This window comes from Schistocerca gregaria, chromosome 4 (assembly GCF_023897955.1).
Source record: "Schistocerca gregaria isolate iqSchGreg1 chromosome 4, iqSchGreg1.2, whole genome shotgun sequence".
Taxonomy (NCBI): Eukaryota; Metazoa; Arthropoda; class Insecta; order Orthoptera; family Acrididae; genus Schistocerca; species Schistocerca gregaria.
In genome coordinates, this window is record NC_064923.1 from 449,201,992 (window position 1) to 449,219,811 (window position 17,820).

A 17,820-nucleotide genomic window follows, 5' to 3' on the forward strand; every position below is an offset into this window, starting at 1 on the left:
GGACCAAGGAGTGAAGGCCCAGACTTGAAATCTAGATAAATTGCAGTACATTTCCTGACTTGTGAACGGCACTAAATCATCTGTGATATTTGTGCCAAAATTTTAGGCTCACATCTTGCTCATATCATAACCTTCCGCAGACTGATATCAAGTGGCTTCCATTACTACTCTCTTGTAAGTTGACAATAATTTGACTAAATTTAGCTATTGTTGATTTACTGGCTGTTTACAAATTCAATTTAAAGATTTACATTTCTGACTAACTGAATAGTAGAAGAAGATTTTTCTGACTGGGGACTTATAGATACAATAATAATTTCTGCTCTATTACTCTAAAACTCAAAGGTCAAATCTTGCTAACATGTTTCCAACACTAGCTGTAGGTAAGTGCTGTAGTTACTTACATGTCTTTTTCGTCTACTTTGTCTGAAAGTTAGTAATTGAGTGTGTGTTTTCATATGAACAATGATGAAGTTTTGTATTGCTGGTATTTTATAATTAACTCAGTTTTCAGGTAAGTTAACTGCACTAATGAATTTTAAGTAACCAAAAGAATGTAATAGATAATAGTTATTTTGGATAAGCCATGATTCAATATTCAAGATTTTTATGTATTGTTTGCATTCCATGTAAATGATCATATCGAAGATATTACCAAATCTGGAAAAAAATAATACTAATTTTGGGAGGAAGAAGAACATAACAGATATGTGATCCACCGGCTTTGTTACACACTCCCAAAGGTGACATTTACTCTGTGCTGATACCTCACTCCCTGTGTAAAGTCTTCTTTAGTGTTATTCACGAATATTTACCCTCTTTGACGACAGTAGTCAGTCAGTCTTATGACGGCTTTGTAAGCCAAAGCGAATTAACAAAATAAATAATTACTGTAGAACATTAACAACATTGTGCTATGTGTTTACAATTATGAAGTTGTTCTACTAAGGAGTGACAAAAGATTCCACTAACACAATGTATGTGTCTGAAATATGGATTCTGTTAGAACGTTTTCTAATAAAATGAATTGTTGTTTGAAAAAGTAATGCATGAAGATGCCTCAAGAAGAGCAAAACAAATTAAGTAATTCAATGAAATGTTACAGCACAGAAGTAGTAGATGAATGACACGTGAAAGGCATGCAGCATGCTTCACTTACCTGTTGGAAGGAAAATAGAGGCAAAGAGAAGGAAAGGATGACCATGAACAACTTTTTTTACCACCTAAAACAGGAATTCATGTACGCGTAAGTTAAAAAGCTGGCTCTGAAAATAATGCCTGCGATAAACAGAGGATGAAACATGCTGCCCACCAACCTAACAATTGAGCAAATACATATGATATTGTGTGTGACAGTTAAAGTTTTTTTTTCTCTCTTTTTTTCCCTTTGCAGAATGGTACAAATTCAAACTGCTTTTCCCCTTAAATCCATACAGCAAAACTGTCACTCTCATGGCAGTACCACATACCTATAGATTGTCTGAGGCCCCAGTGCTAAAAAATTTCCATATACAAGTTGATAACAGCAGGACGAAGAGGGCTTTGCATGATGATCCCAGCACTTTACTCTTAAAATTCATTACTATAGTGGATGTGGGAGGGTCATTCGGAAAGTATAGAACATTTTGGCAAAATTAGATATAATGAAAGATGACAATGTAAAAATTTGTTTATGAAGTTAAAGCACCTTACTCTTTTTTTCAGTGTAGTTGGCATAGCTGTTGAGGCAGTTATTGTAATGTGGAACATTTTATTTAAATTCCCATGTTGTACTCCTCTACTCCCAAAGATTTGAGGCTTCTGTCACTGCTTTTTTGGGGTCTTCAATGTTTGCAAACTGTTTTCCACCGAAAAATTCCTTTAGTTTTGGGAATAAGTGAAAATCAGTTGCTGCCAAGTCAGTGCAGTAAGGAGGATGTCCAAAAATTCCCCACTTAAGATGTTGAAGTTCTTGCTGTGTTAATGTTGTTATGACATCATGCATTGTCTTGAATCAGAAACACACACTGCCAACAACATTCTAGTTCTCATTTTGGGTGGTGTACAAAACTTGTTGAAGAGTTCCATAATAGGACCCAGAATTCATTGTTTCTCCTATTGATATGTACTCCACTTGGATCTTGTGCTCTCAATTTACTGGGTTTTAGATTAGTTTTCTTTCATGGATTTTGTGGCAGAATTTGAATGATGTGACTCGGTAGACTGATGCTTACTATGGAGTATAGTACAAAACCCAAGTTTCATCTCCTGTTATAATGCGGTAGAGAAATTTGTCGCCAGAATTGTCTTATTTGGAAGGAAATTCAGTGTCTGCCCCCAACTGAACACGCATTTTTTTCTATCCAAGATGCTATGTCGCTATTTCATGCACGAGCAATCATGAAATTTGTGAAGAGTCATATAATGTGCTTGAAGCAAAATGCTGGTTTTCATGAATTTTGCCTTAGTCACCTGTAATGACTGATGGCCTCCTAATGCAATCTTAAGTGTGCACATTGGTTGTTCCTTCATTAATCATAATGCACCATTCCCTCACTGAAGACTAGTTCATTGCATTGTCACGATAAAAATTCTTCATTTGCCAGTAAATTTTGATAGGCCAAATATTTTGTGCAGTAAGAAAATGAATGACACAACAAGCTTTACATTTTGTGGGATTTTTTAGGAATGCCGCCATTTCAAAAGGTTACAGAACAGAGGCATCCCCACTCGGCAGCAAATCTTGACTCTCAGTGAGACAGCAGGAGGAGGGGTGGGGATCAGTGTGAGGCACCATGCACAATTGTTCTTTACTTTCTGGATGACCATTATATTACCTGGCAAAGCAAACTCAAGACCTTACAAGGATGGCAACACAGTTAAATTTACACTCAACACACAAGAAAGGGGGATAGGAATAGTGTACACACTGGTGTTATAACTTATTATGGACTGTCACGTACTCTTATCTGGATACTGTGTGCTGCACACCACCTTCATTCACAGTTTAATGTGTCTGAACTAAAGTTTTATCTGATTAAATAACTGGCTGCTTTTGTTCTGAAACTTCTTTTTTATATAAAATTTAATTTGATGTACTTTTGTTGAAACTGTCATCTAGTTTACTCGTAGTGACTCATTTTTTCTCACATCTCTTAAAACCAAGTCTTACAGACAAAAATGTTTTCAATATTTCCTTGGTGGCATTGAAGGCCAGTTTCTTGTGACAAAACCCGTGATGTTTTAACAAAGAAAATCTTTATGTAGTTTGTAGTATTGCAAAAATAGCTGCCAAATAACACATTTATCCATATTGTCAGTAGTATTTTTATTCTGTGAAATTTCCTTCTGCTTATTTGGGGATATATATTTGTGTCCTACTTCATTCAGCAGTAAATTTAATGTCATCTACAGTAAATTTAATGTCATCTACAGTAAATTTAATGTCATCTACAGTAAATTTAATGTCATCTACAGTAAATTTAATGTTCTTAACAGCAAGTTGCTGCAGATACCTGCGAAGGCTTTTTCTGCAATTACTTTCTGTGCTTGTGCATGTGTTACTTCAGAGTGGTCATGCGACCAACCTAGTTCTTGCTATGGATCGGTTTTTTTTTCAGTTTGTCGAGGAATAGATAACAGTAAGGCAATTCCTAAACAAAGCTGCTACATATGCCAGAGGAATTAGACAACAAAGTATCTTATCGGGCTGCAGATGACTTACCTAAAATAATGCAAAAGCATGAAAAGAAGCACCAGAAGTCACTGTTATGTAAGGGTGCTGAGGCACGAATGCAGTGAGCAGTGATCTCAACTGGTATAGGTAGTGAGATACAGAAGAGATGTGTGGTGGGAAGAGTTGGGGAATAGCAGAGCAGTAGTCAGGAAATGTACTGTAGTGTTACCTGTGGGGGTGTGCAGGGATGTGACTAGGGCGGGATGGTGGGCTGCAACCGTGCAGCATTGGCATGCTGCAATGGGGGGGGGGGGGGGGGGGGAGGGGAGAAGAGAGTAACAGAGAAGGGGAAAGAATTATGCAGGTGCACAGGAACGATAGTGGGCGTGTGTAAGGTTGGGGTGGAAGTGGTTAAAGGCAGAGACTAGTGAAGGCTGCAGCCAGGGCATATGTTGTAAAGACAGTTGCCACCTGGGCAATCCAGAATAACTGGTATTGGTGGGTAGAAGAGCGGTTTGAGTTATGTTACAAAACTCCCATGTAGCTAATTCATGAGTGCTGCATGTTGGCCTGGCACCCTTACAAGTATAGATTAATTTAAGAGACACAGAATGATAGAATATGAGGAGAATATACATAGAACTGCATGATTTATCATGGGCTTCGTTAGCCATCAGAAATACCAATATGTTCTGGAAGATGCTACAGTAAAGTTATATATCGTATAAAGACTTACGCTCAAAACTCTGACAGTCACTGTTCCAAGAAGAATAAAGAAAATATTACTTTCTATCATGCACTATGACAATAACAAGAAATAAATTCAGTCCTAAATGAAGACCTGGCAACAGTTGATCTTCCAATGCACCAGCCATGTGAGCAATACGAGGAGGCAAAATAATACTGTCACACTATATATCCTCTTCCAAAAGTCTTGTGGTGACTTTTGGAATACATATGGACATCTTGAAGGAAGTTAAATGGGCAATTGAAGGACATCACACAGTTGAAGAAAAAATGAATTTGGGCAAGTAATATTGGACATAACTTAGTAAATCAAAAAGTCGGCCCCATATTCTGGAAATGAGCATACGGAGCAGATGCTGAAATACTGCATTGCCCTCCTGGGCAAGATCCTGGTGATTTGCCATTATGTTTCTCTGACCAATTATAAAGTATCAAGTGTGAATCTGTGACTTATTGCTGATTGTGCTTGCACAATGTTGTGTTATGGATAAAGGGAAGGGACTGGCAAAACACAGGTGTTGGCATACATCCTACTCCTCCTCTTGAGTAGTAATGCACCCATCCGATGGACAGACCCTCTCTCAATGTGACACTGTGGAGAGGTGTGGAATTTAACCCGGAATATTGGCACAAACTCTGCTTTTCAGAAACTTAATGACAGCACATCTTCTCACCTTGCTGGCCAAATAATATATATGAAAATTTCTTACAGCAACAGCATTCAAACAGGCTGTACAACTTCCTACTGTAGATAAAATTTTAAGAAGTTTTCCTGAAAATAAAGTGTTCATAAAGCTGTTTATGAAACACTACTTTGTTGGATGTATAACCTCAAAGAAGAAAGAAAAAAAGGATATACTCTCTTCTTTAACAAATTTTTTGTGTTTATGTGCTGCAGTTTGCTATTACTATTTGTTTTCTGTTGAAATATGAACACTTTAGGATAAAGTTCTTGTGCTCCATTCCCCTTGATATTCAGAGCTCTTATATTTTTTAGTTCTTCTTTACTAAGTTTGAGACTGTGTTGCATGCATTGTAAACTGAAACCATTACACTTGTCATTACATGTACTGTTGTTATTAGTGCCATTGGCATTGAAAAATAGCTGAAACTACTGAAATTAAACAGTGCTCCATGCCCCAATGAAATACCTTTGAGCTAATGTACAGAATTTCCTGCAGTATTGGCCCCTATTTTTGAAGCTCCATAAGCAGGGAATTGCAAGGCGAGCTGGAAACTGCAATACCACTCATCAGTGATGCAAATGCCTGCAACACGAGAACGTGGTGCTGAAGCCATAAAACATACACTATGGAGCAATGGAAGAAACTTAGTTGTTCAGATGTGTCTTGTTTCACACTGTTTCTAACTTCTGGGCGAGTTTACATCCTAAGGAAGATACATGGTGTGGGTTCAGTGATGATTTGGGCAGTCATATTGTTGTATGCCATGGCCCCCATGATTGCTCTGCAAGATCACATTACTGCCAAGGGTTATGTGAGCATTTTGGCAAATCAGGTTAATCTCTTGGCACAGCGTTTATTCTCCAATGATGATGCTGTGTTCCGTCCCTTTCACACAGTTCTCATCATCCAGGACTGGTTTTGTAAGCACAAGGATTGATTGCCCACCACAGTCCCTACATCTCAGTATTAATCAACCTTTCAGTCTACTTTGGAGAGTAGGGTATGTACACAGTTTCCACCTCCATCATTGTTCCATAAACTTGCCAATATTTTGCAGGAAGAATGCTATAAGATTCCATTGAAAACTACACGAGCTGTTTATCTATTCTGAGATGACCAGAAGCTGCTTCGAAAGCCGATGGTTTTCCTACGCATTAAGCATGGTAATATGTTGCGTTTTTCGTGTTTCCATATTTTTGTCCACCCTCTGTATGTGTACTATCCTAGTGTTTCGGACTAACATTTCCTTCTTCGAGGAGAAGAGAGGATAGAATGAGGGAAGTTATGAACAAAGGGTAAGTTACTCAGGCCCCGAGACTCCCTGAATTAAGAGTTGTTGAATGTGAATGTTAAAATAGTGTATGTACATTTATATCTGCTGTATCAGCAGTACTGAAACAAATACTAACAAAGAGATAGAGGGGATGGCCAGTACTTACCTCAGCTCAGTACAGCCAATAGATACACAAAAAACAACCGAAAATATACGTATAATATATGCTATACGTATAATACATAAGTATTTCTTTGAGCTTCAGGCACTCATCTAGCACAAAGTGAATCTGATGCTTCTACACTGATAAACCAGAACATTATGCCGTGAGGTTCAATGTGGCGTGGCGCTGTTGCAGGAATGTGATGCTGTAAGGAAAGCGTATACGTGGATCGAAGACAGATTGTGAATCATTCTAGCGATGACATGGGCCACAAATGGGAAAATCTAGTGATATAAGGGACTTTGATGAAGGTGGTGTTGTTATTACCCAGAGCCTGGGAATATCATCTCAAAAATAGCATAGCTGTTTGAATATTCATGTGCTAATCTGTTGAGCATCTAAGGAAAGAGGTAGACCGACAGTGAAACTACCATTGTGTGATAATTGGTTGGATGTCCACGGCTCTTCTCAGAACTTGGGGTTTGGAGGCTTGCTTGCTCTGTAAAGCAGGATAGGTGCCGATCTGTGGCATCTCTGTCAAAAGAGCTCAATGCTGGTTCACACACAAGTATTTCAGAACACACTACTCATCATACATTGTACATGGGGTTCTGCAGCAGACGATCCCTAAGTATTCACATGTTAGCCCAAAAACATTGTAAATTATGATTGCAGTTGTAACAGGATAATAAAGATTCGACTGTGGATCAATGGAAACATGTTGCCTCATCGGATGAATCACAGTTTTGCTATGCCAGGTTGATGGGTCAGCTCCTCAAACTTTGTCATCCATGTGAACGGTGGTTCGAAATGTGCACAACGCCAAGGATGAAGGCGAATGGGAGTAGTATTATGCTGTGGTAGACATTTTGCCACACTTGCATGGAACCTGGTAGTAATCAAGACATGCTGACAGCTGTGGACCACCTGCATCCCTTCATGATGAATGTCTTCTCCCCTAGTGATGGCATTGTCCAGCAGAATAATTGTCTGTGTCTCAAAGCCAGAGCCGTTCTGCAGTGGTTTGAGGAGCAGGATAGGTTACTCACGTTGATGACTTGGCCACTAAATTCAATTGATGTGAATCCCGTGGAATCCATTTGGGAGGCTATATGCTCCATCACCGCATACACAAATCAGTAGGCCACTGTGTAAGCAAATTACATTACTTGTACATGGACATCTGATGTGACATACCTCCATGAACCTACCAACAAACTGTCAAATCCATGATACGCAAAATCGGCGACATATTGCATTCCAAAGATGAACCGGCAAATTATTAAGCAGGAGGTCATAATGTTTTGGCTCGTCAGTGTATATCCATATACACTCCTGGAAATGGAAAAAAGAACACATTGACACCGGAGTGTCAGACCCACCATACTTGCTCCGGACACTGCGAGAGGGCTGTACAAGCATTGATCACACGCACGGCACAGCGGACACACCAGGAACCGCAGTGTTGGCCGTCGAATGGCGCTAGCTGCGCAGCATTTGTGCACCGCCGCCGTCAGTGTCAGCCAGTTTGCCGTGGCATACGGAGCTCCATCGCAGTCTTTAACACTGGTAGCATGCCGCGACAGCGTGGACGTGAACCGTATGTGCAGTTGACGGACTTTGAGTGAGGGCGTATAGTGGGCATGCGGGAGGCCGGGTGGACGTACCGCCGAATTGCTCAACACGTGGGGCGTGAGGTCTCCACAGTACATCGATGTTGTCGCCAGTGGTCGGCGGAAGGTGCACGTGCCCGTCGACCTGGGACCGGACCGCAGCGACGCACGGATGCACGCCAAGACCGTAGGATCCTACGCAGTGCCGTAGGGGACCGCACCGCCACTTCTCAGCAAATTAGGGACACTGTTGCTCCTGGGGTATCGGCGAGGACCATTCGCAACAGTCTCCATGAAGCTGGGCTACGGTCCCACACACCGTTAGGCCATCTTCCGCTCACGCCCCAACATCGTGCAGCCCGCCTCCAGTGGTGTCGCGACAGGCGTGAATGGAGGGACGAATGGAGATGTGTTGTCTTCAGCGATGAGAGTCGCTTCTGCCTTGGTCCCAATGATGGTCGTATGCGTGTTTGGCGCCGTGCAGGTGAGCGCCACAATCAGGACTGCATACGACCAGGCACACAGGGCCAACACCTGGCATCATGGTGTGGGGAGCGATCTCCTACACTGGACGTACACCTCTGGTGATCGTCGAGGGGACACTGAATAGTGCACGGTACATTCAAACCGTCATCGAACCCATCGTTCTACCATTCCTAGACCGGCAAGGGAACTTGCTGTTCCAACAGGACAATGCACGTCCGCATGTATCCCGTGCCACCCAACGTGCTCTAGAAGGTGTAAGTCAACTACCCTGGCCAGCAAGATCCCCGGATCTGTCCCCTATTGAGCATGTTTGGGACTGGATGAAGCGTCGTCTCAGACAGTCTGCACATCCAGCACGGATGCTGGTCCAACTGAGGCGCCAGGTGGAAATGGCATGGCAAGCCGTTCCACAGGACTACATCCAGCATCTCTACGATCGTCTCCATGGGAGAATAGCAGCCTGCATTGCTGCGAAAGGTGGATATACACTGTACTAGTGCCGACATTGTGCATGCTCTGTTGCCTGTGTCTATGTGCCTGTGGTTCTGTCAGTGTGATCATGTGATGTATCTGACCCCAGGAATGTGTCAATAAAGTTTCCCCTTCCTGGGACAATGAATTCACGGTGTTCTTATTTCAATTTCCAGGAGTGTATTTTGGTGTAGGTGTGTCTAATTTATGAATTACATTAATTACCTGCACATTGTGAGAACCATAATTGCAATTTCTTATTATAATGTGAAATATTTCAGTTAGTTTACTGTGTAATACACCTTCCTATTACAAGTTATGACATATTGATCTTTGATTAATATCTTTTCAATACTGGTAAGCAACCTTATAAATGGTTAACTACCTTACTTTGTCCTGTGCTGCACAAAGGCAGAGTAATGGATGGGTGTCACCTCTCCTAGTATCATGTTATGAATGTTACAGTTACTGTATTGTGACTAATTGTTGATAGCAAGTATTGCACTAGGGTAAATGTTGTGTGAAGTAGTTGTCAGTGTGTATGGAGGTAATATTTTTGCAGTTGAATTCAAGCTAAAATGTCCACATTTCAAATATTTTGTTTATATCAGTACAATTGGTGACATTTACCACCTGTCACTGGGTCATCATTAAGTGTTTATTAGTGATACATTCATCACCTGTCAGTGGGTTTATTCCTGTCTTTGTTTTAGTTAGCTTAGACATGGATGGCTTAGATATTAGCTGGGGACAATCATGATACCATAGGCAACTGAAAACATTTTTTTCATAAAGACATTGACCATCTCGTCTCACAAGGGGGTAAATGTAATATCTGGCTTGTTTTCGAGTCCACTTATAGACAAAGTGTGTGTGTGTGCGTGCGCGCGCGTTGGTGTATCAGAAAGCCAGAAGACTTTTGTAAAGAAAGGATAAACATTTTAAGTAATAAATGACATTTGTGTAAATGAACTAAAAAATAAATTTACGATGCTTGATGCTCTCATTTTTAATTTAGCTAGCTTTTGCGATGGTGGAGAATAGCTCACATTAACAACAGTTCTACACGAATCGTTGGTAAAGGCAGCAACATCTGTTTCTAGAATTTTGTCATACTCATGGTACTATTATCTTCATTTCCGTTGATATAGAAGCATCTGGAGACTGCATTAAATTAGTGTTTTCTGTTAAATGACTGTAATGTGTTTGAACAAGTTGTATGTATGAAGCAAGCAAGAGGAGCCAGTATGATATTGAAGGAGTGATGAAAGTACTATCAGGGAACAATGCAGAATGAGGAGATGCAGTTGTGGGAAGATTCCTGTGTGGCCATACAGATTTAGGTCTTCCATGGTTTCCCCAAATTGCTTAAGGCAGGTTCTTGGATGGTTCCTTTTAAAAGGACATAGCTGATATCTTTCATCTGAGCAGATGCTCAATTTCTGATGATCTTATCGACACGGTGCTATTCTCTAATCTTTCTTCCATACTTTTCAGGAAATATTCTTCTACACCAGAAACCACCTGCTGAGGAGAAATTCAATTGTTGCTGTAGTTACTTTAAATTGAAATAATTAGCAAATCTTTAATAGTAATTACAGTGTTGGTGATTCATAGCTCACATTACATTTTTAATCATTTCAGGTTGGCAGTGACAGTAAACAACATTAAGGAGAGGATGGCCTGCATAGAAGCTGTGAAATTATTAAAGAAGAAGAGAGTATGGGCTGTATACAAAGCACACAAAGTGCACACTGAACAGGTAAGAAAGATTGAGTGTACTGTGAATATATATTGGCTGGGATTAGACGTTATCTCTTTGGTGTGTCAGAATGGAAAGCATTTTGGTATTAACTGTTGTGTCTGTGGTGATAGTTTCTGTAACAGCTCTCAAGTTTTTGGTAAAGTGGTCTTTGCAACAGCTGTCAAGTTTTTAGTGTCTAATGTCTGGACCTTAGGTACAAAGACACTAATCTTAATTAAATTAGGGACCAAAAGTATGACTAAAATATTTACAAAAAGATGATATAATGATTTTGATGGCTGATCATCCACTGAACATGGTCGCTTTGAAATTAGAGCATGTTTTCTGTCTGTAGGTCCCCCCCCCCCCCCTCAAATTCCATTTATTTTTTCAAAATTTTTGATTCTTCTAATGTCTGTTATTGTTCATGTACAGTCCTAATACTTAGAGTTTGTTTGTGTCGTGGATGCCTGTTTTAAAGAATTAATGGTTTACATTTAAAATGAAACCCACTAATTCAAATTGTGAACGGCTGGGCTGGTGGCCCTGCATTCTTCTCTCTGTCAATAGATGGTAGCACTTTCACCACTATGGTTTACCAGTTCGTTTCCTTGTTCGCATCCACTACTCCCTGTTCGCTCATAGGTAACACACCATGCCTAGTGCACGTCCACCATAGCAGTTAGGGGCCACAGCACGGTGTAAGTGTCTTGGTATTATTTGTATATTTCCCTACCCACGCAGTCGTCCGTAGTACTGTCTCGTGTCACTGTCGCAGTGACATAGGTTTCACAGCACCTAGCCTGACCAGCAGTTTCGAAATGCTTTTTAATATTTTTTTATATTTTTTGTATGTGTTGTGGCATGTGAAAATTATTTCTCGCCTCCGGCTATTTCCTGTGCGACACCTGAGGATGGGCTTATGAGAGCCCGAAACCGGCGTGATAAGAAACGAAATTTACAGCTGAAGCGGTATTTTCAACCTGTAGTATAATGCTCAGTTGCGGATGTTCTTCCAGCAGAATTGTTTGTAGTAAAATGGAGAAGTTAAATAAGCAAGGTGAAACTCGGAGGATGAGAACTGAAGAGAAACAGAATAGAATAATAGAAATGACATGATGCAACCGTACTCCTGTGGTTGTTGTGATGAAAAATTCTGTGGTTGGGAGTAAAATAAGAGAGGCATTAAAACAGTGTTAGCTAAGAAACTTAAGGCAGTGTAAGTTGAATAGAGGTAGCAAAGGAAAATCACCTATATTATGTGAAGCAAGTCTCAGTGTGATGTTATTCCTTTTACTTTGTGATATTGAATAACTGAAAGGATTGAGAGCCACATAACAATAAGTGGTAATTCGATTAGTTTTTATTACTCTTGCATATCTTCAGTGTATTTAAGTTACAATTCAACCAACTTATAGCAGTACATGTCACTATACGATCTTAATGGTGTATAGGCAGGAGTTTCCTTCTGCCTATACACCAGTAAGATCGTACAGTTATATTTACTGCCACGAGTTTGTTGGATTGTAACTCAAATGCACTGAAGATGGCTATTTATAGCCGAAATCGGGATATGCAAGAGTAATAAAAATTAATGAGATTGCCACTGATTGCTGTGTGCCTCTTCTTCCTTATAGTCTTTGGTCGCTGTGCACAACAGTGGAATCAAAGTTAATTGAAAGGATACATGAATGACTTACAGAAAAATAAATTGGCAGTGAAAAGTTTTTTTTTTTCTACTTAATGTCATTATGCAGCCAAAAGGATAAGTGAAACTTCCTGGCAAATTAAAATTGTGTGCCGGAACCGAGGCTCGAACTCAGGACCTTTGCCTTTCACGGGCACGTGCTCTACTACCACTGATCTGTCCAAGCACGACTCAGGACCCGTCCTCACAACTCTACTTCTACCAGTTTCTCATCTCCTACCTCCCAAACTTCACAGAAGCTCTCCTGCGAGTGCACACTCTGCTGCAGAGTGAAAATTTCATTCTGAAAAGGATAAATTTTTACTTAGTGCAGAGTTAAGATTTATTGTTGTTTCACTCACACACTTTACTTATATGGTTCTCACTTTATCAGTGCAATGTGTTTCTTCTTCTTAGTAAGGGTCCTATGTAATGCATGATGGTCTCTAATTTTCTTTCGGATTAAAGTTATTGAAGAATTCAGTAAGTTCTATTTAAATTAAACAAATACAGCTTGAATTTGAAAACAAACTTGAAACATGATACTGTGGGCATACAGTATTGGTATTTTAAGCACAGTAAAAGTATGATTTGCTCACAGTGTTGTGAATGAGGGTTCCCTTCTTCTGGATCAGCTGATGGCTGCACAAGTCAGTTTAGTTTGAGCCAGAAGTGACTAGTTTTTTGCAATACCTCTATGTATAGTGGACATTACAAAATGATTGTTGTGCTGTTCTGTGCTGAAGCAGCTAGCATGTATAAGGAGAGAGCAGCATCTTCCCATCTTGCTCTAGTCTCCCTGCAGTTATCATTTGTGTTGGGTTTCAGTTAATGGACCTTGCTTCCACCACTTCCTGCAGCACCCTGAGAATTCAATCAGGATGTCATGATCTGTTAACACTTCTGCTAAATTTTTATTCTTGTAAAACACAAGTTACCATTGCTGATAATAGGCAGGGCATTGGGATTCAGATTATATCATTGTTATAACAAATGAAGAACATCTTTAGGAGCAATGAACAGCAGAAAAGTATAGAATTTATGCTTTATGATTTAACAACAAAAACTATCAATTTTCAACAATATAATGTGACTGGATAGATAAAAAAAAATGTGCTCACCAAGTGGCATCAGAACACACACAAAAGAAGGTAGTAATTAGGCAAGCTTTCGGAGCCAGTGGCTCCTCCTTCAGGTAGAGGGGGAAAGAAGAGGGGGAAGGAAAAGAACTGGAGAGGTCTAGGAAAGGGGGTAGATTTTGGAAAATTCACCGAGAACCATGGCTCAGGGGAGGCTTACCAGACAGGATGGGAAGAAAAGACTCTTCTTATTGTGTCCAATAAATCTCCCCTACCTGTGGTTCTGGATGGATTTTCCAAATTTTCCCCTTTTCCTAGATCTCTAGTCCTTTTCCTTCCCCTCAGGGGCTCAGCATTCATTTGCTTAGTACGGGCTTGGTGACTCCAGGATTCCTGAGCTGGGTACTGATCACCGTAAGCTCTGCGACCACCGTGCAGCACAGTGGTGGAATGTTATGTGTTTTGGAGAATGAGGGTCTTGGCTTCATTGCTTGGACCCTGAGGAAGGTACATACCTCTATATCAAACTCCTTTACAAACTACTATTCCCAATGGGACAGGTGTTCCGTCAGGTAGTACCTGCATCTGCTCTTCAAAGAGAGCTCAGTTGGTCAGTCCTCCTGAAAAGAAGTCTCAGAATCATAGTAGAAAGGACATTACTCTGCCATAACACTTTCATTGTAATCAAGTGAATAGGGGGAACCATTGAGAAGATCTCACCTTTCTGTATTTGGAAGGTTTAGCTGGGCCTCTAAAAAGTGTCAAACGATTTCATAATGGAACACTTCTAGTTGAAACTGCTAATTCAATCCAAGTATCTAAGCTCGTGGGATGTCAGGCCTTAGCTGAATACCCAGTCGAGATTGAGTTGCATAACACCCTTAACTTTAGTAAGGGTGTGGTTACCTGCTCTGATATAATTGAGGTGGACCCCGCGGAGTTACGTGAAGAATGGAAAAATATAGCTGTTGTGGAAATGTAGCTCTATATGAGGAGAGTCAGTGGCAAATTGCAAAAATCAGCTACATTTATCCTAACGTTTAGTACTCCGGAATTACCTGAACATATCCTTGCAGGTTCACCTGTTTGTTCCAAACCCAGTGCGTTAATACAAATGTCAAAGACTTGGCCATACAACTAAGGGATGTAATGGGAGGGCTACATGTGGCAATTGTGGAGGCTCAGCTCACAAATCAGGCAATTCGTGTACATTTCCTCCGAAATGTGTAAACTGCTCCAGGGATAACCCATTGTGGACCAGAAAGAGTTAGGTTGATAACGAGGAAAGGAAAATTCAAGAGGTGAAAGGAAAGGCAAGAGACGCGTACCCTATGGTGAAGCTAAGAAAGCTTTCAAAGCTATGCAGCCTCCGTTTTTTGCTACTTCTTTTGCATCTGCCCTGATGACACCAATCACTAAATGTGATGCCTCCATACAAACTCAGACCATAGATTCAAGTACAAGCACATGCACTTGTCAGTGTACCTTAGGGGGCAATGCTCCACTTGAAACTGAAGTCTTTTGGAAGCCATCAGCAATGGACTTGGCACCTAACCCATATACCACTACCCACCATCAGAAGCCAACTGAGCCATCCTCCCATTAGTTAAGAAAAATGTCCTTTGAAAAGCAGTTCTAAGTCCAAGAAAACAGTAGTTAAATCTTTGGATCTGCGAACACTCTCCCTCTCTGAGGGTGCTATGATCTTTAGGATTTGGTCTTCTAATCTCAGGATCCAGAGAATCAGGAATGGCAAACATTTCCCCTGATCTCCCCAGTAAATCACCATCTCTGAGGGAGAAACACTAGAACTACCTTCGCTAAACAATGCCTTCCACAGGGTTTTTTTTGTGTTGCTGTGGAATATGAATGGGTATCACTCACATTTGGAAGAATTACAGCTTCTGGTCCAGGAGAAACCGTTCTGCATCTGCTTACAAGAAGTGCATCTTAAAGTCACCTACACATGTGCATTATGGGGTTACCAACCCTACAGGAAGGACGATACTATTGGAAACAGGGCTAAAGGTGTAGTGGCTGTTTTCATTGATGACGGATATCACTCCTCTCCTGTCCCTCTTACCATGACCATGCAAGGTCTTCACTAGTATACCAGCAGTTAAAACAAAAACAGTTGACAGGTAAACAATGTAAAAAGCCTGATTGAATCTGTAGCTTCTGGAACCTCTTCCCTGGCAGAGGAATTATTTAATAAAAATGATGGGTAAACAGATTCGAGAAAAATTACTGCTTGCTTGGTATCAGAGAAGGAAATCATTAGGGTCAAGCATGAGAGCTATTCTTAAGAGAAATGGCAATGTGAGGTATGAGTCTGTGGTAGTAGGCAGGTTTTATAACAGGGTCAGTAACATATGTAAGAATCTAGTACGCAACAAACTCTGATTAGAACAGATGTTTCATTATGAGTGAGTCATGTGAACAACGTATAACGCTTTACTGAAAACTAGAGCATCACTCTATTTCCTCATTCCAGACTTCAAAGCAAAAGCAAAATTGTCCTTTTCACAACATCCTTGCCTTATAAATGGCCTCTTCAAATGTGCCCTTCCATGTTTCCCCTAAGTTCTTGTATTAAAAGAAATGTTTTTGAGGATGAAATCCAGGGAAGGGCAATGTTTGAGAACTGTAGTTCCAGTTTACTCTTAACCTTTTTTGACAATGTTGGACATGTGAATGGGTGCATTATTATGGCAAATCACCCATGACTTGTCTTCCCAGAAATCAGACATCTTTTAGCACAGTTATTCACAAAAACGTTTCATTACCTATAGCTGGTAAACAGAATTTGACCATCTGCATGTTGGGAACCTGTTATTGATGTATGATTCCATGAGAAGAAAAATAAGTCATAGATTGTTTATATTCTGCCATTTTTTTGTCATAACACGTTATTCCACTTCACATATTGCATCTCCTTAGGGTTCTATACATATATCAAAATGTCGTTGTCCATGACAGTTTTTGAAGCAGAAATTACTTTGCCATGAATAAACATAGAACATCACAGAAGATATTATACTTGAAGCAATGTTGAGCAGTCATAAGCATTGTTATGTGCAAATAGACGAGTAAGAAGTGATACTTTTGTAGACAGATGCCTGATACTTTACCTCTTCATTTTGACGCAAATAAAAGCTAGTAACTTGTTTTCATTTGCACTGATTACAATGATTTTTTAATTCCTTTGAATATGTAGCTATTTAAAAATGTGCATTCTATTAATTTTGTGTAAAATTCATGTTTGCCTTGTCCTTTCAGAGGTTAAAATGACACGGGTTTTACTTCTTTATACATTTTTTAAAAACTATTGAATTTGTGTTTACAGAAACAAAAGGAAATGGCAGAAGCTGTTGCTGACTTGCAGAGATGTAAAAAGGAATTTGAACCATTTGCGTCTCTATTGGATGGTGCGAACAAGAGATTGCAGACAGCCCAGAGTAAATTAAATACATGTGTAAGTTTGCCTTTCATTGTGATTTGCTTTTAGATATACAATTATTGTGTACAACTTTGTATCCAACGGTAACCAGAGTTTGGCTATGGAGTGGTGTGGCAACTCTCGTAGGAAAGTGGGACAGGAGCAGAAATGATTAGTGAACTGTGTTTCTCCAAGCATAAGAAGACCCATTACAAATAATTCAGCAAGAAACAGAGTTCAGCTATCTCAGTGTCAAACAGAAACATTCAATTCCGTTGTCAGCTTTGTGTTGCCTTTGGGGTCGTGTTGATATGTGACACCACAATACTGTGCTGAAGAAAGGTAGTTTTGCTGGCACTACGTTCACCATATTAGGTAACTTTAAAAAACTGGAAACCAGTGTAATTGAAAGAACTCGTATCTATTTTGTTGCGACAAATTATCTTTATTTGCCTGTTGTTCAAACACTGCCAGGCTGATGAGCAACAGAGTCCTCTTTTACATTAAATTTGATGCAAATGAACATTATTGTTTGCAGAATTTGTTTGCTTTGAACAGGTCTCTACAACACTTCTAAAATGCGTAATGCATTCTTAATCTGTAGTGGTTTATATACTACTTAAAACTTCTGAGACAAGTTAAAACAATAACTTTGTTTACCATGTGAATTTATTTTAAAGGAAGAAGTTTAGTAATTATATTTAAAAGAAAATTCACTTGAGAAACCTATAACATCATGAGACATAAATGGCTAACCAGTACTTACTTTCAAGATGC

General features: G+C 40.0%; 1 protein-coding gene across 2 annotated transcripts in view; it reads left to right on the plus strand.

Annotated features, from left to right (window-relative positions):
• LOC126365856 (structural maintenance of chromosomes protein 5) overlaps positions 1-17,820 on the plus strand; it is a 164,427-nt gene that overhangs the window by 56,153 nt on the left and 90,454 nt on the right. Inside the window, exons 1-3 of one of the 2 annotated variants that reach the window (XM_050008521.1) lie at positions 1,153-1,246; positions 10,739-10,856; positions 16,951-17,079. In XM_050008521.1, the coding sequence (XP_049864478.1) occupies positions 1,197-1,246; positions 10,739-10,856; positions 16,951-17,079 (297 nt within the window). In that variant the 5' untranslated portion in view covers positions 1,153-1,196. Of the gene's footprint in view, positions 1-1,152; positions 1,247-10,738; positions 10,857-16,950; positions 17,080-17,820 lie in introns of those variants that run through there. The other variant, XM_050008519.1, reaches the window with a different exon arrangement.